This window comes from Vanacampus margaritifer, chromosome 15 (genome assembly GCF_051991255.1).
Source record: "Vanacampus margaritifer isolate UIUO_Vmar chromosome 15, RoL_Vmar_1.0, whole genome shotgun sequence".
Taxonomy (NCBI): domain Eukaryota; kingdom Metazoa; phylum Chordata; class Actinopteri; order Syngnathiformes; family Syngnathidae; genus Vanacampus; species Vanacampus margaritifer.
Window position 1 is genome coordinate 4,558,136 of NC_135446.1, and position 22,042 is coordinate 4,580,177.

General features: G+C 43.0%; 2 protein-coding genes across 3 annotated transcripts in view; one reads left to right on the plus strand and one right to left on the minus strand.

The window, feature by feature from the left end:
- Positions 1–3,561: 3,561 nt before the first annotated feature.
- Positions 3,562–11,319, minus strand: LOC144034824 (mucin-6-like). The gene is made up of 6 exons (XM_077543897.1): positions 10,529–11,319; positions 4,726–4,872; positions 4,538–4,637; positions 3,989–4,199; positions 3,747–3,853; positions 3,562–3,688 (listed from the first exon to the last, which is right to left on the minus strand). Exons 1-6 carry the CDS (start codon positions 10,539–10,541, stop codon positions 3,562–3,564), a joined length of 705 nt encoding a protein of 234 aa, XP_077400023.1. The 5' UTR covers positions 10,542–11,319.
- The window catches only part of LOC144034834 (proton myo-inositol cotransporter-like), a 48,331-nt gene continuing 36,851 nt past the window's right edge, over positions 10,563–22,042 (plus strand). For both annotated transcript variants that reach the window (XM_077543908.1, XM_077543909.1), the window contains exon 1: positions 10,563–11,329. In XM_077543908.1, coding sequence (XP_077400034.1) covers positions 10,747–11,329 — 583 coding nt within the window. In that variant the 5' untranslated portion in view covers positions 10,563–10,746. The remainder of the gene's footprint in view (positions 11,330–22,042) is intronic.

Below are 22,042 nucleotides of genomic sequence, written 5' to 3' on the forward strand. Positions count from 1 at the left end.
CTGACGAGGAATGTGGGGTGGACGTGGAGGGATCGAGGCAGACGAAGGCGTACGCCCGCAGGACCTATGGACTTGGAGACCGGGTAGGGCCCCACGAATCTTGGGGCCAGTTTCGGGCATGGTATCTTGAGATGTAGGTTCTTTGCGGACAGCCAGACTCGCTAACCCGGCAGGTAGTGGACCACAGGACCCTCTTTACTCTGTCACCCTGGCGCTGGAGAGCCAGTCGGGCCGCCGACCAAATTCGGTGACATCAGCGGATCATGGCGTGGGCGGAGGGTACGGTCCCCTCCTCTTCCAAGTTGTCGAAGTAAGAAGGGCCGTAACCATGGACGTACTTGAAGGGTGAAAAAGCGGTTTTCTTTTTTTCTCGGGAGGGTTCGAGTTCTCGAGGGCCTCCTTAATGTCGTCCTCAACTTTCCATCCTATGGCTCCCACCACACAGTTCCGGGGCAGGATGGGTCTCAGCGGGCTCTGGGTCATGGATACGTGACAGGGCGTCTGCCTTAGTGTTCTGGCTCCCCGGCCTGTAGGTCAGAGAATGAAAATGGGTTAAAAAACAGGGACAACCTGGCCTGTCGGGGGTTGAGTTGTTTGGCCTTGCGTAGGCACTCCAAGTTTCGGTTATCGGTCCAAATTACGAAGGGCTGTTCTGCCCCCTCAAGCCAGTGCCTCCACTCTTCAAGTGCTTTTTTTTACCTCCAGGAGTTCACGGTCACCGACGCAGTAGTTGCGCTCGGCCTTGGAGAGCCGCTTGGACAGAAATGCGCAGGGATGAACCTTGCCATCCTCCTGGTAGCGTTTGGATGGGACGGCCCCGATTCCAACGTTAGAGGCATCCACTTCCACCACAAACTGGCGCTTGGGGTCCGGAACCTTGAGTATCGGGGCCTCAGTGAACCGTTGCTTGAGAGCATTGAAAGCGGTATCAGCCTCCGGGGTCCAGCGGAATTGCACCTGTGGAGAGGTCAAGGCATGCAATGGGGCAGCGATGGAGCTGAAGTTCTGGACAAAGCGACGGTAAAAATTGTCGAAACCCAAGAACTGTTGGACTTTCTTCCGTGATTCTGGCGTGGGCCAGTCCCTTACAGCGCTGATCTTGCCAGGCTCCATCTCTACCCTTCCTGGTGATACTACGAAACCCAAGAAGGAAATAGCGTTCGCGTAAAAGAGACTCTTCTCGGCCTTCACGTACAGCTTGTGGTCTAGTAACCATTGAAGGACTTGTGTCACGTGCTGCCGGTGGGTCAATGGGGAGCAACAGATTTTGGATCTGAGTGGTAAGACCCTTCAAAAAATGATCGTAAAGAGCCATCGCCTTCCAGCCACTTTCGGCTGCCAGGGTGCGAAACCGGATGGCATAGTCGTTGACAGACTCGCTGCCTTGCCGAAGATTGCTCAGCTCTCGAGCCTTCTCTCGATCCATATTGATGGGATCAAAGACCCGGCGAAGGGCTGTACGAAAGTCGGAGGCGGTCTGGCAGGTCAGAGAGTTCCTTGCCCATTCCGCGGTGGCCCATGCCCTGGTTCGTCCGGCAAGCGAGGAAGTCGGAGCGGGGGGTCCAGCCGGTAATTCCGGTTGTGCGGCGGGTACAGTGTAGCCACGCAGATGACTCACCAGTTCCTGTACTTGCCCAGAAATCTTGCCCATATGGGTGGCCATTGCGTGCTGGAACTCCTCCTGGCGTGACAGGCGTGCCTCCTGATTCCGCAGCATGGTTTCCAGCGTCCCTGCTGGGTCCATTCTTGCTGAAGTGTGCTGACACAACCAGGAAGGGAGGACCTAGGCGGAGGGAGTAGGTTGGCCTCAACGGCAGCAATTTATTCACAAACTCAAAATCACCTCTAGCAGAGGGGAAAAACTCTGAATACAAATTGCTCAAAACTGGAGAAAAAAAAGGGCATTCAAAAAAAGGGACAACTAAAGGCGCTCAGGAGGAAAAAAGGCACAGGAGCAAGGCAAGGAAAACAAGGGCTGTGGATCAAGGGCTGTGAGAACTCTTCCATGCACGGCGTGTGACACTTCAGCACTGGGAGGAGGCTGATGTAGTCTATTAGGTGGGTAACTGGAGACAGGGCAACACAGGCCCGCTTACTGCGGCGTGTCACACATGACAATTCAGGTTTGTCTTTAGTTTATTAAGTTAGGGTTAGGTTAACCCTTAAACCAATCGCCAAAATATTTTTTTTATAAGCCTTCACAACTGTATTTAGTTTGAACTCAACATTCTGCTTAAATATAGGACTAAAATAATTATCTAGTTAAAATGTATTCCACATGTCTTGTAGATTAAAAAAGGTACCTAAATGAAATTTTGAAAAAAAAAAATAGTCTCAAAAAGATTAAATGCAGATGTAAAGATAAACAAAAACTTAATGTATTGTACTTGATTAAAAATGATAAGACAATTGATTTGCTGACTATAGGGGCTTTTCTACCACCGGAATTTTTTGAGAACTTTTCAATTTACCTTGGTAAAATTCAGTTTGCGCCTTTTTCCACCAACAACAATTTCCGGGTAATTAAGTTGCCCAGGGGTCATCCGAGTACTATCCCAGCATCAGGGTCTTGCTGAGCCAGGCTGGAACTTTGAGGGGGTGGTCTGCACTGACCAAGGCTGATTGGTTGGTCAAATTTGGGGGGTGTTGCTTTTACATCGGCTGGGCTCATTTGAAATAATTACAGAGAACTCTAAAACGCTGTGGAAACACAATTCCCTGCGGAACTTTTACAACCAAGAACTCCCTTTACCCAGAACTCAAAGATCCTGGGCTTACTGGTGGAAAAGCAGCTTATATTCATCAGGTCAATTACACATACATACACACACACCGCGCATGTCTATTTTCAAGCTTTAATCTTCTGCTTTTTTTTGTCTGAGAACTCACTTTATAAGGACCCATAGTTATAAAAAAAATAATTATGGCAAAATACTGGCACAAAAAAGAAAGCAGAAACTAAGTCACATCAGAACTATGTAGTAACCTGTACTATCACTATAATTCAGTGCTTCTCAATTATTTTTCATAGAGGAGAACGAAAATATTTATAATATAATTTTTAAAATAATAAACTTAATTTCACTTCACTTGGAAACATGGAGGCTCGGCTGTTTTCCATAACCGAGGGCTTGCCGTAACTTCAGATTGACTCACTTGAGGGTCATTCATCTCATTGGCGTCAAAGTTTCCACAGAGGCCACATACTCTGTTCTGTGAGACAAATGGGTGAAAAGACATCTAAACACTTTTTTTTATATATTTGCGGCAGGGCTTGGTCACAACAGTACTTTTTACCAACCCAAAACTTTTCTAACTCACTCACCAAGTAGACATCAGCTTAACGGTGATGCGGGTGTGTCTGTTCCACATCAGAGTCAACGATTTGCTCGGCACTGATAACTACCATTGCTTTAAGCCACCTCTTCATGTCAGAAGCTGTATGAAAGCCTTCTGTATGCTCTTGCATAACAAACATTTAAAAAAATTATAAATAAGTTTTTGGGAGCGAATGACAAAGTATTAAAAAAACATATTTACACAGTTTTGGTTTTGAATGAGTTACATCAAATATGATTCCTGCCTTAACTCCACAAGAGTGTATTGACAGTGTCCGTCAAAGCGGCACCATTTGGAGTCGAATGTCTGAACGTGCCCGTTGCCAAATAGTTTACATCGGTTACAGGTGCTGCAATGAAACTAAGTCAGGAATTTGATTATGGAACATGTACAGATGCCACACTTACCAGGATTTACACTTGCTTTTCACTGTCTGGCCCACACTGAACACTTCCCCACTGTACACACATGTGCAGTTCTCAAGTGGCACACAGTTTCCAATGTGATCTTGATGCTTTTTAGCAACATCTCATTCACTACAACTAAAAACATGGCTGGCGAGGAACCAATCAAAAGTACTTTATATAACACCATTCTCTCATGTAGACAATTCTATAATAACAGTTTACCAATGTCTCCCATCCATTACAACAGGCCCAGGTGGCAATGCAGTGCCTTGGTGGTGACACTGGCACTCCGCCTTGGATGTGCACCTGCGTCCTTCGTTGAGGTGAGTCCCTTCCTGACAGCCGCAGCCGTCCACCGGGCCGTCGCCCAGCTGGCAGCGGGGGTCTGCGCCCGACAGGGAGTGGCACGTGAGGTTGCAAGCACGCGTGTCATAGGAGAATTCCTGTTTTTTTCTCACAGTTCACAACTAGGAAATTTTTTATTGCATACAAATCTTCCTACTGACAACAAAATGATTCAAGTAGAAGGTCAACTTACTGCACTTTGTAGTTGGCCTCCAGTCACCTAACGGCACAGGCTTTAGCGTAATTACCCAAAGCGACACATAAACACGCTTGTAAATTCATCGCCATGGTAACACAGGTACATGTTCTCTGGATGCAAGCCTGAGAAGAATATTTAATGTTATACTCGCCAACTATCCAACTGAGAAGTGTTCCCAATATTTTGCCCCTGTGGTATTTGAAACTGCTTCTCATTATGTGGGTACTAAAGTGTCCAGTGAGTCTACAATACCTTGTGATATTTGATGACCAGCACGTATGCATGGTACTTTGCAAATATGCCACTCGGATCAGTTAACACGGCACAGTTTTCATCAGCAAAATATTCTTCAATGGAAAGAAATTAAGTCACATAAAAACGATTCTGATATATGTATTTATCTTATATTTTGACACGTATGTAACTTTTTGTTACCGTGGTTTGCGTTGATGCATTGGTCGAGGCCTTGTTCACAATGACCCACGCTCCAGAACTGAGCAAGCAGATGCACCGAGTTCTCAATTATCCCATTGCTGGCAGTGAAATCGTTCGTGGTGTCCATGTTTGCATTTCCACAGAGACCTTCAGAAAGCAAACAGACTGTAAATACAATGAAAAATGCTGTTGGCCATAACATTAGGCAGTGGTGCCAAGTAAAAAAGTAGAAATACTTTGTACTTCAGATTTTGCAGGTATTTTCAAGTTTTTACTTTTGAAACAGGAATCAAAACAGGTCTCCTACTTTTACGAGTAAAATATATGTACTTCTACTTCAATACTTACTCTGACAATAGGTACCATCCAATCCAATTTCACAGAATTGCCCTAAAAAATTGATATTTACTACAAATAATTTATCCGTGTTCATCTATGAACAGTAGAACAATAAAATGCTCTTCTAGAAGATGGCAGAATGTATCATTAATCTATATATCCACCGGTCACCGACCAGTGATGGTTTCTGGCATGAGTGTTATGTGGGTCCGCACAAGTGGGGTGCTGCTGGGGGTTGACAATGCACCCCCCCCCCCATTTTTGTTAAATGCAACTTGAAATGAAACATTGAAATTTGCATTAATAATCATTAATCAGATGGACTGAGGTCGCAATTAACATGTAATATGAACGCGTTGCTTACTAAAAAAATATATATATTTCACCAAAAACAAAACAAAAAAAATCGGAATTGAGCATTAAGACCTGCACTGTGAACGTAGTCGTACATGCCCACAAATATGAAGTTACCATGACTGGCACTTGGTGCTGCGTGTGTGCCCAGTGGGGTAACTCATGCCAGCAAAGTCACAAGGGCAGCTGGACACAGGGATAGAGTTGGGGAACGGTATGGGATTTTTTTTAAAATAGGTTTTAGGTGAACTAATGAATACACACACACTCGCACGCACACACGCACATACACATATTCACCCACATACAAAAAAAATAAATAAATACAAAATATATATATATATATATTTTTTTTTTAAAGGAGAGCAATGATGATGACATGTCAAATCGGTAAAATTACCGAATGAACAATACTGAGCTCTCCAGGAAAAGAAAAAAAAGGGATAGAGTTGCCACCCATCCAGTTTTTCCCAAAATTGTTCTCTTCTTTTTTTTTACCAGCTGTCCTGGGAAAATAAAAATCTTTTTCAGGATACAATTTGTCCCGTTTTTTTTTTAAGAAGAATGCCAAAAGCTAATTTGATTTCCTTAATTCTGTAGTCTAAAAATGTCCTCTGCGCCACTGTGGAACGCTTTGTAACAGAGTGTGCCACCGGCAGCACATTTCCGTAGGTGCATTTTGGATTATCGTAACTCTCACCGTTTATGCTATTTGAAAAATTCCAACGGTGTCTGAAAGCTAAGCCCTTGTGCTTTATAGAAAAAGTACTATCATTACGGTAATTTCAGTCCTCCTCTCACAATACACGTTGCCACGTCGTGTTTGTATCTTATTGTTGTTTTTGTTTTTGTTTTGTTTTTTAGAGTGTATGCCTTGTTTGTAGTTTACAGTGTGTGTGACTAGCTGAATAAAGAACATTACTCTAAGTTCAGTTTGTTTTGTGATGAGGGACATACATTGCATTACAGTCTCTCTGTCTCTGGGGAAATGTTTTTTTCATCTTTTATATACATTTGAACAAAAATTATTCATAACTTTCTCCTCAAAAATTAATAGAAAAGCCTTTATCGGCTATTACAGCTAATAAAACGCATCCTATATTTGCTGATCAGCTTATTGCATGACTCTGCTGATATTTTTGCCCATTCATCTTTAGCAATGAGGTCTTCTTGTCATCACCCTGATCTTTAGTTCCCTCCACAGATTTTCAATTGAATTCAAGTCTGGACTCTCTGGACCACTGCAAAACATTAATATTTTTGTCGGCAAACCATTTCTTAACCACTTTTGCTGTCAGTTTTGTTTTTTTGTCATGCTAAAATGTCCACATATTCAAAATTTGTCGGGGGTATGAAAAATGTCATGCTTGACTGTTAAGTTCCCGAGCTTGGTCAAGTGTCCCTTTTTTTCCACAAATCCAAGGTGGCAACCCTACACAGGGATGCACTGGAAACCGTCAGTGTGATCATTTAACACTAGACCTAAAAAGAAATGATGTAATGAAATGTAGGCTTGCAAACTGATGGACGATTTCCAGTAAACTTCAGGATGACAAATTTATAATTGTAATGTGAAGGAAATCTGTTAGGATTAAAAGTAAATATTGCATTGAGAAGGATAAGAAGTTTAAAAAAAATAATTACTGTGGAAGAAACAAACATTTAAAATGCATAAAAAGCTCAATTTATTTTATTATAACATCTTCTTGTTTAACACACCAGTGACGGTTTATCTGGGATCTCACCACAATTTGTGATTGCGCTGACATCTGACATCAATTGTTTTTGTCTCCATGCACCTCATCGAACCCAGACACGTGTCACTTGGTGAGTTCACATCACATTATCAGAATAAACAAAAAGTGATTAGCGAGAGATAAATGTTCAACAATTTTACATATGTAAACTTTTCTCGTGTAGTACAAGTTTATGGTTATAAACTAACAAAATAACTGAAATTAGAAAAATATTTTACCGTAGTTAACAAAATAAAATAAAAACGAGAATGTTTAAAATAAATAAATAAAAACGGAAACTAACTGAACTTACATCTTACATTTAAGAAACTAACTATAATTATAGTACAAATGTCTTTGTCAATTAATATCATAAATGAGCTTTCTGGGTTTATTTTAAATGTATTTATTTTTGTATTACTAGATGTCCATACAGAAGGGAGGTCAAACAGTCATTGGAAATTTTTAATTTACAAAATTTGTATTACATTATTTATTACATAATATGTTGTGATAATAATAAATACTTCATATTAGATTACATCAGATTGGATTGGATTGGATTGGATTAGATTAAATTAGATTAGATTAGATTAGATTAGATTCGATTAGAGTTGACAAGTATTATCGACATCCCCTGATCAAACCACAAGAGGGCAAGGAAAAACTAAAAAAAAATATCAGGGGAAAAATAAGAAACCTTGAGAAGGGACTGCAAGGGTGACCAGGCTGCAATGGATGCTGAATGGTCAACAATTTACACAGTCCATTTCAGAAGTTGAAGCACTGCAAGAAGACTCCGTCAGGGAAGTGGGTCGTCATCCAAACCAGGCCCGGTTGGTCGGTGCAGAAATCTCAACGGCAGACACTCCAAGGTGATGGTCTGCCTCAGATCTCGTCTCAATCAATTAGTGTACATACAAATTAAAAGTTGTCATTTTGAGGGGCATTCACTTAATATCACACTTTTATTTTGAAAAGGTCCAGGCAAAAAGTATACTTTGGCATTGCAAAGCCTCACATTCCTTTTACTGTCACAAAATAGAATGGTGTAGTTTTTTGTTGTTGTTTCCATAGTTATTGAGTTTCCTTATTGATATCCGAAAATTGATTTGATAATAAAATATGTAAAAAGAATAGTTTAAAGTTCCAAAAGCAAACGAGTCACAATTGACACATTCATTACTGTATTGTACTGGGACGCTTATATTTGACAAACGCGGAACTTGTTTTACGAGATGGCACTAAAGGAAATAAAAAATGAATCCAAGTTAATGGTGATGAACCAGGATTTAGATAAAAAATGTGTGTGAAAGTACCTCGTATTACAAAAACTAATCCAGTTATCTAAGCAAATGACATTTTAAAAAAAAGTCCCAAAGACAAATTCTTTTGATACTGGAAGCTGTTGCTATAGCAATCGATGATGTGGACCTTATAAAAACATCCTAGTTGTGGGGATATGGTTTGGGAATGTGGAGGAGATATTGCTTACAGCTATAGCAACTTTTATCCAATAGGTAGCAGGAGGTAACAGGAAATTGGCAATATAACTATCAGGAATGTGAAAATATTATGGAATATGTTGAAGCTTAAAATACAGTAATTAAAAAACAAAAACCATCACTGCCGAGACATGAATTGTCCATTTGTTAATTCTCACTTTAAGTTGCAATATGGAACTTTTTCCCCCAAAATAATTTCACAATAAGCTTTTTATTTGACCATTTATGAATAAAATGCCTTCTAATTAGTAGATTAACCCTTTAGATGTTCACAATGGGTACTCCTGCAAGCCAATAGTTTTCAGACTGGATTCGGGTTAGAATTTCGAGTGACGTAATGTGCGTGGTTTGTATATGAAGAACAGTATGTGCAGTTTCATTTTTCGTCAGCAGGTGACAGTAGCGATTCGAAATGGAATATTCTACGTTCAAAAAAGTGCCTGACTGAGCAACGTGCAGGTAGAGAATAGTAACTCATATCTGCAGATTGCATTTCCATGTGTTAAAAAATAACTTTTACTTAGTGATGTTTTCATTCTATTATGTTTAATTATTAATGATCAGGTCAGGAACTGTTGCATGGTTTTTCCTACTCAAACACTTGGAGAACTTTGCCTCTCCAACATAAGAACTGTGACACTTTGTGCTAGGTGAAGAATATTTTGAGTGTTTTCTAGATATTTATTTTTATTAACATGGTTTATCCATTGCTATTATTTGTGCTTTAAGCTGTGTTTTATTGATGTACAACTCGTTGTTGCTTTGTTTCATCTACTTTGTTTTTTTCAAGTGCTGCTATAGATGAAGTTGACTTGAGTATTTGAGTTATTTAATGTTGTGTCATCCCAACGTACAACCATGAGCCAGACAAAAGGTTCCAGTAGTTCCCCTTTGCCTTCCCACTCTTCGTAGGCCCAATCACGACCCATTATCAGGCTGTTCTCCATTTTTGCACTCAACGGACTGCTCGCTGATTGTCTTGGCTCCAGAGTGCATTTGTTGGCAGTCGTATAGTCACGCCACATGTCCGCAGAGACTGAGAGAGACTGTGTGTCAGGACCAATCAATTTGAGGGCCGGCAGACAATAATGACGGTTAAGTATGTCGGTTGGGGTTGGGAACATGAGGGATAGGAAGGCTATTCCTTTTAGAATCATGGAATCAGAAATGATGAGAACCGACCATTTGCATATGTTAAATCAGAGTCTCTTATACACACACACAAAAAAAGGGGGGAGGGGAGGCATCAGGACAATGGGAATAGTCTAACAAGGTGATTTCATGACCAGGTTTTCATGAAAATTGATGGGAAATGATACTTAATTATTATTAGCATGTTTTTGTTATTCAGTTGCAGAAGTTGTCAAGACTACGTACACAGAAATCAAATTCTAATGCAATATCCATCCATCCATCCATTTTCTTAGCCGCTTTTCCTCACAAGGGTCGCGGGGGGTGCTGGAGCCTATCCCAGCTGGCTTCGGGCAGTAGGCGGGGTACACCCTGAACTGGTTGCCAGCCAATTGCAGTCTAATGCAATATTACTGTGAAAATTATAGTGATTTCACAATAAAATGCAACCCTTAAAATCATTTTAACATTTTAGAGGGGCTTGCAGGGGTCAGCATCCTCGCATTTGGTGCCAGATAACACCACTATTGATAAACACTGTCAAGAATACATTTCTTTAAAAATTAAATTTGTTTTATAACGTCCACGAACATTATAAGTTTCATTAAAACGCGCAAAGATTAATAGATAACTCCTAAACGAGACTATTTTTTTTTCGAGTTTCACCCCATGCACGTGCTGTTTCTATTTTAGCATCAGACAGAGACTTGGGTCATATGACGCCCTGCCTCTCCTCACCCTGCTCTTGCATCACTCGTTCAAAATAAGACTTCCTTGCGTCACGCCGACGATACCGCTGACGAAGTGATGCGCTCCGCTCCTCCTTTCTCCTCCAAGTCTCTCATCAGGACCACAGAGAGGAGATGTGCGCAACTTCGCTGCACTGCCCGCACAGTTTACGCTCCAAAGTGGAGAAAAGCGTCGATTAGTCAAGCGTTTGCAGTTGCGCATCCCAGATGTCGCGAAAGCAGGCGGACCATGACTACAACCTGCGGAGTATGAGCAAGCTGATGGGCGAGCGCTGGAGGAAAGCGAGCGACGGAGGAGAGCGGAGTCTCATCAAGGCTCAGTCCAGCGCCAGCAGCCTGCAGGTGGCTGCCGCCGCGTCCTCCTCCGGCGGCCCGGTGGCCTCCTCCGGCGACCCGGTGGCCTCCTCTACCTCCACCGGGGACCTGGAGCGCGCCGCGCGGAAGCAGTTCATGCAGGACGTCACGCCGGGCTTCGTCTACCTCCTGTCCGCCTTCTCCGCCCTGGGGGGGTTCCTTTTCGGCTACGACACGGGGGTGATCTCTGGGGCCATGCTGCTGATCAAGAGGCAGATGGAGCTGAGCGCCTTGTGGCAGGAGCTGCTCATCTCAAGTACTGTGGCTGCGGCCGCCGTCGCCGCCCTCCTCGGCGCCTTCCTCAACGGGCTCTTCGGGCGTCGGGTGTGCATCCTGCTAGCCAGCTTCTTCTTCACCGTTGGCGGCGTCGTGCTGAGCGCCGCGCCCGGGAAGGAGGTGCTTCTGGCGGGGAGGCTCGTCGTCGGAGTGGGGCTTGGTGAGAATTAAGCTCTTTGCGCCTGCATGAGAGCTTAAGTTACAAAAAGTTTTCAAATAGATTCAAGATCAACGCATGTGCACAGTAAAGCAACAAAAATAGGCAATGAATTGTATTTGCTTACTTCAATTCAATGAAAACAAAGTTTACGTTGTGAACATATGTATTATGTATGTGACAGTGGTGGTGCTATTGTTTTGAGTGGCATCCTGAGCGACAACCAGCCCCCCCCCCCCCCTTTTTCTCTGCGGGCCCCCCAAATCCTCATCATGTATCCCTGTCTCGCTATCGCTAACATGATAGTTACTTGCTTAAAGAGAGGCTCAGAAGTCATTATTGCAAGTGCAAAGCACACCCTCAACACCTCTTAAAAAAACAAAAAACTTGACCATTTGCACCTACGTCGCGTGATCACGTGACTGCCCTATGACGGACGGCGGAAGGAAATGATTGTTGAATGAAAGTGGATGTGACCCGGAGCGACTTAGTGACTTAGCTACTGCTATTTCACAAATTAAAAGTTATTATTGCCCATAGAGACATGGAATCTAATACTTCAACCGAAGGTCGCCTGTCAGTCGGAGTTGCAAATTTAGTCGGGACTCAAAGAGCGCAATATTTACTGAAGTAGTTTGAAAACAGCCCCTTACCTTCTGTTGCATGTTGTTTTTACCAAGTTAATCAAATTGCCGACTTTGCCGGGATTCACAGCGCACGACCTATATCATTATGTAGTCAATGCCGTCTCTTCTCCTTACACCGGGGCCGATTCAAAAGCTTGTCGCTGGCTGAGTCTCTGGGATGAGATGCTACGCTCACACCGGGGGACAATATACCTTGTAATGCTAAGGTAAAACTTGTTTGTCATGCTAACTGACTTATTTTTACATAATCCGTTCTATATTGAAACGCTGTGATGATGTTATGCTACTATGTTTATTAGCATGAAACAAATGACTCGACAAATCGTAGTGACAAGCTATGCAGTCATTTCATGAATATGACTCCGGCTCCAGAGTGAAAAACTCCAAGCACAAAGACGAAATCCCCCATTATTAAACAGTCAAATGCACTGAATAATTTTGAATAAGGTGCATTTTAAAACTAAGCTGTGTGTTCGTGCAGTTGGAGTGGACGCTAACTATCTGTCTCGTTCATGTGATTTGAAACACGCAATTCGACACCTCTGTTACAATCTTTGTTAGAGTGTAGTTTACTAGTAAAATGTATGAACATTTATCTACTAACCTCGCAAAAAAAACCCCGACCGCACTGCAAGATATGACCATTTGACTTTACGCTGTACGAGATTTAATGGTTACAATACAGGCAAGTGGCTCTTTTGCCGTCCAGCGTCCCGTAGGGGGCGTTCCCATGAGGGCTGTGACATCACGTGTAAAAGGTCAATAGGCAATACTCTTATTGCGGGAGGCACATAAGAGAAAAAATAATTATGCTAATAAACATGACATTATTATTATAGACTATTTCAAGTTGATATCCTCCCACCCCACATATAACAAACTATAGTGATAAAAAACTAAGCTATATGCATAATTTCATCGTTTTCGCTGCCTTTTTTTCTCGTTAACACAACGACTCCACAAGGAGATGCAAATTCTGCATACAAACAAGTAATGATACCGATAGAATCATGTCATGCAAAAAAAAAAATATATATTTATTTTTGAATCAACGTTTCTCATTAAAATGAATATAAACTGAAATTGCAGCTTCCCAAAACCACAAAAAGTGTTTTGTTTGTTTTTAAAATAAGAAAACTAACAGAACAAAGTAAAACAGAATGTGCAGAAGTAAACAGTTTTAAGTCCTCCTCTCCCAGCCCAACCCTGATATTTGCAATTAGCCAAGCTGCTAATTACACAGCATGGTCTTCGTGCCCACCAAGCCCCACGCCTCTGGCTGTTAAACAACTTACTGTCTTTGCCATTATCATCAATAGCATCTTTATTCGATTTGCTTGGGTGGCATTGCATGATAAAGGGAGAAGACAACCAAGCACGCACCGCTGGAAGCAACACAACACATTTTGTGTCAAATGCTTCCATTTGATGGCAGATCTTGGAACTGCCCTTTCCTTCCACTTCCTCCTCTGCCATGTGCGAAGCTTTTTACATGCAGATTTGCTTTTCGATCAAAATTCAGCATATGTCCTCAAATTATTTATGATGTTGCTCATGAGTCACATTTCGCCCCTGAGCAAAGGGTTGTTAAAAACCGACTTACCAGCAGAACGCTTGTCGGCTGCCTCCTTCTGAGAGGATTAAGGGAGCAAATGCAAACCATGTTCGCTTTATATTTCTTCAGTACTGTTATGTCTGTTAAGATACGAGTGTGTATCCCAAAAACGCAGACAACAGAGCAGTTTACAATATTTATTCACAAAAGACACACACAAAGAATCCAAACAGAAATCGCTTGCAAAGCAAGGAGGAAAACGGTAACAAAAAGCGCACGCAACATCGTGGAAATAACTTAAACAAAAAGTGCTTGCTCCAAAAAGGCAAGGAGAATAACTTAACGTGCTTGCACAAAAAGGCAAGAGGCAGAATACAAATATACTAGAAAAGTTTACAAGGGCAAGGCAAGATCGTAGTACAAGGCGAGACTAGGCTTGGGCATTGGTAGCTGGCAAGTAAATCGTCCGACAACCGGTAGCTGGTTGGACTGCCTCTTAAATACGCCGACTGATTATCCATACATGAATGAAAACAACTGTGAGTCGCGTTGGCGCCCCTTGAGGTCAACTGGCTGCAACACAACAACAAAACAACTGAGCGCAGCCTGACAGTTCAGATTATGACAGTAACCCCCCGCCTACTACACACCCACCCACCCCTCCGGTTCGTAGTCCTCCCAGTCGACCAGGTACTGCACCTCGCGGCCTCACAGAGACTGGATCGCCATTCAACTGTAAGTGGAGGAGGAAGAGGCGCCGTTGGAGGACAGGCTTGATCAGGGAAACACGAAACTTTAGGTGGATCTTGAGCGTAGGCGGGAGCTCAAGTTGGAGAGAGACAAGGTTGATGATGGATTCTATGGCAAATGGTCCAATGAAATAAGGGTCTTCTTAGACCCTCCCACCAAGTGCAAGTCACGGGTGGACAGCCAGACCTGCTGTCCCGGACGGTAGTCTGGTGCAGGCACTCTCCGCCGGTTGGCGATCTCCTGGTTTTGGGTGGTGGTGTGCGAGAGAGCGGCTCGGGTCTCTTTCCACCTCCGGAGGTTGTGCTGGATGGAAGGGATGGACACTTCCTTCTCCTGTGTTGGAAATAGTGGAGGCTGGTATCCATATGCTGTCATAAATGGTGAGCGGTCAGTGGCAGAGGAGACTAACGTGTTGTGGGCGTATTCCACCCAAGGCAGGTGCCAAGACATGGGGTGGCTCTGGCAGACACAGTGTAGGGTTGCCCCCAGGTCCTGATTGGCATGATCAGTCTGTCCGTTGGTCTGGGGATGGTAGCCGGAGCCACAGCTGGCTTGCTGTGGCTCCCATGGCAGTGCAAAACTTTTTCCAGACTCTTGATATGAGCTGAGGCCCCTGGTCAGAAACGATGTCTTGGGGAATGCCACGGAGCCGGAAAATTTGATGGATGAGCAGGTTGGCAGTTCCCATGGCCAACGGGAGTTTAGGCAAGGCGATGAAGTGGGCCATCTTCGAGAACCGGTCCACATTAGTCAAAACGACCGTGTTCCCTTGGGAAGCAGGTAAGCCGGTGACAAAGTCCAAAGACACATGGGACCAAAGTCGACAGGCAGGGGCCGCAACAGTCCAGTGGGTGGCCGATGAGAAGCCTTGCTGCTGGCGCATACATTGCAGGCGGTGACAAACTCGGACACGTCTTTGTGCATCCCAGACCACCAAAATCCTTGTGCCAGAAGGGTCTGGGTGCATCTCGTTCCGGGATGGCAGGCGACCCGTAAGACGTGACCCCATTGTAGGACCTCAAGCGCAGAGGCCCTGGAACAATAAGTCGACCACTTCGGCACTCGGCTGGAACCGGAGCTTGTGTTTGTGCCTCCTGGATCCTCTTCTCCACATCCCATCTCAGCGCGCCCACCACCTGGTTGCAGGGAATGATGGTCTCTTCGGCCGCATCGTCCTCTACCACCTAATGAAGTCGAGATAGGGCATCAGGCTTGGTGTTGGCGGAGCTGCTTCAGTAGGTCAAAGTGAAGTTGTAGCGTGCAAGGATCAGGGCCCAGCAAGCCTGTCGTGAATTAAGTCTCTTGGCCATGCGGATGTAGGCCAGGTTCTTGTGGTCGGTGTACACGGTGAAGGATTCCCTGGAACCATCCAGCCAGTGCCTCCGCTCCTGCAAGGCAAAAACTATAGCCAGTAGTTTTTGGTTACCAACATCATAATTTGCTTCGGCCGGGCTGAGGCGGCGCAAGAAGTAGGCACAAGAGTGAAGCCTTTGGTCGGCTGAGCAGCGCTGACACAAAACGGCCCCTACTCCGGAATCCGATGCACCTCGACAACAAAGGGTAAAGCAGTGTTAGGATGGCGTAAAACAGGAGCATGAGTGAATAGATGCTTCAGTTTTCTAAATGCTGCTTCTGCGTCCAGTCCACTCAAAGTCCACTTTACTTGACGCAAGCTGGGTTAGAGCTCCCGCCCACTGACTATAGTTGACTAAAAAAAGTTGGCAAAGCCTAAACATTGCTGTAGCTGTTTCCTGGTTGCGGGAGTCGGCCAGTCTACAACTGCCTGTAACTTGGCCCGGAGTTGGCCCTGCTCCACTATGAAGCCTAGAAATTGTACTGACTTAGCATGAAAGTCGCATTTCTCGGCTTTGACATATAGGCGGTTCTCCAAGAGGCGCTGCAGAACCATACGAACGTGGCGACGGTGGTCGTCCAGATTCTTAGAAAAAATCAGAATATCGTCTAAATAGACGAAACAAAAGTGATTTAGCATGTCCCTTAGGACGTCATTAATTAGCCTGGAACACTGCTGGAGCGTTAATAAGTCCGAAAGGCATAACCAAGTACTCAAAGTGGCCTAGGAGTGTCTTAAACACGGTTTTCCACTCATCCCCCTCCCTTATCCTGACCAGGTGATAGGTGCTGCGTAAATCCAATTTAGTAAATATCGTAGTTGACTGTAGCGGGGCAAAGGCTGAATCCAGCAGCAGAAAGGGGCATTTATCCTTCATGGTTAATTCATTTAGACTGCGGTAATGCACGCAGGGTCGCAAAGTCTTGTCTTTCTTATCAATAAATTAAAAAACGGCCCCCACTGGGGCGGAAGAGTCGCAAATTAGGCCAGCAGTTAGCGATTATGAAATATACTCATGGAGCGCTTCCTGTTCAGGCTGTGACACTTGATAGAGCTTGGGGACGAGGTCAATGGCACAATCATAGAGGCAATGTGGTGGCAGAGACTGGACTCTGCCTTTACTGAATACTTGCCTTTACTGAAGGCGTGATACTTGGGAGGAACCTTGGCTAAATCAATAACCTCCGGCTCGATTTCCGTAATCGGTAAACCGTTAGTCTCTGCTGAGTTTAGACAATGTGTGACAGAAAACACTCCAGTTCTCGATAGCTGGTATTTCCCAATTTATGTCAGGGTTGTGTAACTTTAGCCACAGCAGGCCCAATACTAACGGTACAGAGCTCGAGGGCATAATCAAAAAACGGCGTGTTTCACTATGATTACCAGAGAGTTTAACCTGAATGGGGGCTGTAATGCGTCTAGCTTCCGCCAGTAGACACCTGTTGAGATAGAGAATTTGACGTGGTTTACGGAGGGAAAAAGTTTGGCATTTAAGGAAACCCACTAAACCAGGATTAACAGAACATTCATCCAAACCAGTCAATCAATGCTGTAACCTTAGCTAGGTAACCAAAACCCGTGATTTCCTTGGGGAATTTAAATCTCTTGGCCCCCTGATCACACACTATGGGCCCGTGGGGTGCCTGGCGGGCCTGCAGTGCCCCGTTCTGCTGCGTTGAGTTTGGGGCACGGGCCGTGTTGGGGTGGAGGGCGCTCCTGGCTCCTGGGTTTGCTCTCCGGCCAGTGGCCCCTGCGGCGCCCAGGGGTTGTGCCTTGGCGCTGCCGTGCCCTGGGGGCCCTGGGGGGTTGTGCTTGCTCTGCCCTGGCCGGGGTCGACGGCTCCCCTCTTTGGTGGAGGTTTCCATGCATGCCAGATCCACCACACCAGCATCTATCAAAATTCTTCTTCTTCTGGTAGTTGAATCGGTGGAGGCTGATGTCTGTGGATCTCACTCTGCTTCATCTATTCTTACTTTCCTCAGTCTTTCCTTTGGTCTCTTGAGGTCTCCCTAATTTGTTGGAATTTAGATGTTTCTGGGGTTGGTGAAAGATTCTGGTTGGTAACCCGGTGGGTAGTAGGTGATGTCTGGTCGGTGCTGGATTTCACTTTTCTTTCTTTTCTTTGATCCTTCCTCGGGTCTCCTGACAACCTCACGACTCTAGCTGGTTTCTGAAGTATTCGGATTAGGTGAACGGTATGGGATTTTTAATAGGTACTAGGTGAATTAATGAGTACACACTCGCACGCACATGCAAAAAAAAGAAAAAGAGAAAAAAAAAGAAAAAAAGAGAGAGAGCAATGATGATGGTGTCAAATCGGTAAGATTACCGAATGAACAATACTGAGCTCTCTCTCAGCAAAAAAAGAGAAAACAGCTGTGTGAGCTGCGTTGGTGGGGGTTGGAGGACCCAAATACAGGAGAACCGGGGCAAGTTTGAACTTGTACTGACCATAATTTATTTAACAAAAAACAAAACATTATCAGGGGTACTGGGTAAAACTCTAAATAAACAAAACCAACAAAGTTCTGAAAAGACCAAAAATAAAATTAACAACAAAACACAAGAGTGGTGACAGCGACATTGATCCAATCAAGACTGAACAAAACCAGGAAAATAGATACAAGCCAACTGACAAGACAACGATAGACACCTGGACAAAACACAAGTAGCTGGGGGAGATGATTGGATGACACAAGGGAACAGGATGACGAGTACATGTGCAAACAAAACCTAACAAGAAAGACGGGACACAAAGCCCTAACAACAAACCTAACCATGATATACACAAATCATAACGCCTTGTGGTCAACTGGCTGCAACACAATAACAAACAACAACTGAGCGCAGCCTGAAAGCTCAGATCATGACAGGCTCAAGTAAATGCAAAAAAAGTCATTTTCCAGCATGAAATGGTGAGCAGATTGTTTATTTTGATTTTTTGTTTGTTTTTTGTTTTACACACATAATTACTCCTGATGGATGTTTTCCTGAAAATGTGCTCCAATGCAAATGATTCATCTTGCCTCTTTTCAATGAGCAGTTCCAAAATGAGGATGAATACACACGTTTACACAATCAAGCTCTGTTCGTTTGCAGATGGCGGAGGCAAGGGGATGGGGGGTCTAAATCACCAAGTCCTTCATTAGGTCATTTTGCTTGTTAATTTCCAATCTTTTGCTCCTCGCCATCAACATCTTTCCCCATCTAGATGCGTTTATTACACAAGCATGCAATGAACCAGACCTTGATGGAACAGGAAATACATTCTGGCACCGCAATTACCGGAGATGCTATTAAGGAAACATTTTTCATCATGCGCTATTATTCGCCCCAGACTGTCAATTGCATTCTCACATTTACATTACAAAACCGAGACGCTAACATCTTAGCAATTCTGAAATGAACTAGCCCCAAAAAGGTCAGGGAAACTGTTCACCCAACCAGGAAATGTCGCACACATCACAAGTCGTCTCTGTTGGTTCTCCTCATATAAGACCTCTGGTTAGTCATCCCTTGGCTGGTTATTAAGATGACCTTTTAAAAAAGCATGCGGGGCTGTTTGTGTGTTGCGACCGCATGTTAGTGTGATTGACAAGAAATGATTGCATCCATTGAATGATGTCGTTATCTAAAAATTAGATTAGCATATTGCAAATAAAAACGGGTGTGGATTAGAATTTTTCAGGTGCATGTGGAAGAATGCAAATACAAAGAACAAAACAACTGCACCACTAATTGCATGTAATGGATGTAATTGCTTAAACAAACAAATAAATATGAATGACGATATTTAAAAGTCGGCTTAAAGCTAGAAATAACACAAACTTTTTTTTTATAAGAAGACAACAAAGTAAATGAAAGGAAGTGAGAGCAAAACAGTGAAAAGCCAGTAGCTAATTGGCTGGGATTATTAAAGGGGCAACATAGGTGCCGCTAATAAATACTTAACAAAAATGTTTACAAAAAACACCAGCGAAAGAACACAAGTGAAAAGTCGATTTTTGAAGTAGCATAATAACTAATAAGATAGCAGACAGTGACAAAACCTGTTGCCAAGAAAACATAAATTGAAGGTAGGTGAGATTCCTTAACAGTCAACTCAATTGATCACGCTTAACAAATACTGAACAATTCATCAAAAAAGAGGCTTCAAAATGTTGAATTCCACTACCAGTTGAACTTCACTGTCGAACCAAACATAAAAAAAAAAAAGATTCACGCCTTGAACAACCAGATATCTTAGCCTTTCCGTTTGCTATCTTAATGCTAATGTTAATAGTATCTAATACTATCTAATCTATATTGCGGTGCTTTAAAGAAATGCATGAAGACTTGTGAAAAAGTAACCAACTATTCTGTGAAATAGTTAATTTCAACTCTTTCCTAAAAAAAATGTCAATTTATGTTGAGCGATTATGATTTTATAGCACTTTTTATGAATATTTGTTCATTAAGTACAGTATCGGCCATTTTGAACAGTCACGTGATCATCGTGACGTGTGGCGTGCGTAAAACACTCATATATGACATGGCCGCTAATTACAATAAAGCCTCTCACAATTGCGTCCCAAGGCGGACATCAAAGGTGGAATTACTTTCTATAGCAAAGAAGCGCTTCTTCAAAAGCAGTACAGCCACGGAGGATGGCTCATAGCGAGTCGAAGTTGGAAACCGTCTGCAAGTTACCTGTTACAGAGGCTCAAATTACCAGTCAAGTCACTATTGACATTGGTCACTCTGGAAATGTAATTTGTGGACGGTCCCTAACATTGACTGTAAACATCCGGGTGACTTTTACTCTGCTCGGCCAAGCTACATGTTGTGTGCTAAGCACGCTTTTGCCCACATTAGGAGAGGCTACCCCACACCGCCCGACCCCCACGCGGAATGACATGAAACCTGACGTGTTGAGGATTTTACTCTGATCAGAATTGGCGCAGTAATTAGGATAGAAGACAGCCTTTTCTTGCCCATTACGTCAGCAAACTCCCAATGAAATGAACAAAGGCGGCTTTCGTTTACGCATGGGATACGTCATCACAATCACGTGACCAAGATAATAGCGTTTTCCACGGTATGTTCTTATTTTGATACTTAATCGTTTTAAAAGAAAATTCAGGGAATAAGATGCCAGAGATATTTGCACTTTTACTCTTTGTACACAATGCCTAATCCAATACTGGAAAATGAGTTATAAGTCTTGTATCGCTAACCAGGTAGACCCCAAAGACCACATCAGTAGCCCGCTAGCATGTTCTAAAAATAGCTAACTAGTGATGGGACATTGTGATTTCCTAGGAATGTTATAGAAGTAAACATTTGAAAATATGGACATTGGCACAGATTTATCAAAACAATCGTTTGGCTATTGGCATTATTTTATTATTATATTATATTATTATATTTAATTACTGTGCAAAATCATTAACATAGTCATCAGTGACTTCACATAAATTAATAATACCATTCATTTGTATTGAGTTCAAGATATATTTGTACTTTATTTCATTTTTATGACGATATTAAACATTATGCCAAGAGCTTGTGTCATGTCTATCGATGTCCCTGCTGTACTCTGTGCTGTTTCATATCTTAGACTTTAATTTACACTTAGTTTGAGACAAAACAGAGCTTTCCCAATTTGATTACAACTGGATGTAATATTCTATTTCTCTCCGCCGGATTAAATCACCACTCAGGAACCCCCCCCCCCCCCCTCTTCCTTATCTTGGAATCCTAATTTATTATTATTTTTTTAAAATTTTTTATAGATATCTTGGAATCCTGATTAGCTTCCTCCATCATCGCTGTCAGGCCAGTTTAAGATGACAGTGACTTTTGTGTGCGAGGACACGACTGTCCCTGAAAGCAAACCTCATTAACAACAATGTGAACACCAGCGACAATGAATGCTTGAGGTGGTCTTTTTCTAGTGGAAGATTGATAGAAAATGTATATAAGTTGTCTCATTTTAACACATATAACCTGCGTATTCAAACATTAGTATTTACTTGTTCAACATAGTGTAGTAAAGAGGAATTAGAATTTTTATATTGTTGTTTAGAAAAGAGAATGCTGCGTGCAAGGGGACAACAGGTTGGGTAGGTTGTGGGTCGCTTGCCCGCAGATGGAATTGTTTTGTAAGCTTGTAAGACACCCTTTTTGAGAGAGAATAAAAACCAAGGAGTGGGCCTTTTCTGATCAGAAGGCATTTGAACGTATCAAAGAAATGACCTTCTCCTTTTGCAAAAAAAAGTTTGACTCAGTCTGTGTTCTTAATCTTGTCTCCTAGTGGATTTTCTGCTTTAACTCTGACAAAGATAAATAGAAAATGTCTTCACTAACCATTTTATACTATCAAGGCAGAAAACAGTTGAATAGTGTTGTTCCATCGAGAGACAGCATCA

Bases quoted from the DNA above. Each gene is read 5' to 3' on its own strand.
- LOC144034824 (XM_077543897.1), bottom strand. The intron at 4,638-4,725 runs GTAACAAAAAGT...TTTCCATTGAAG, and splicing joins ATGCATCAACGCAAACCACG to AATATTTTGCTGATGAAAAC. The intron at 3,689-3,746 runs GTAAGTGTGGCA...GTTTCATTGCAG, and splicing joins AAAAGCAAGTGTAAATCCTG to CACCTGTAACCGATGTAAAC.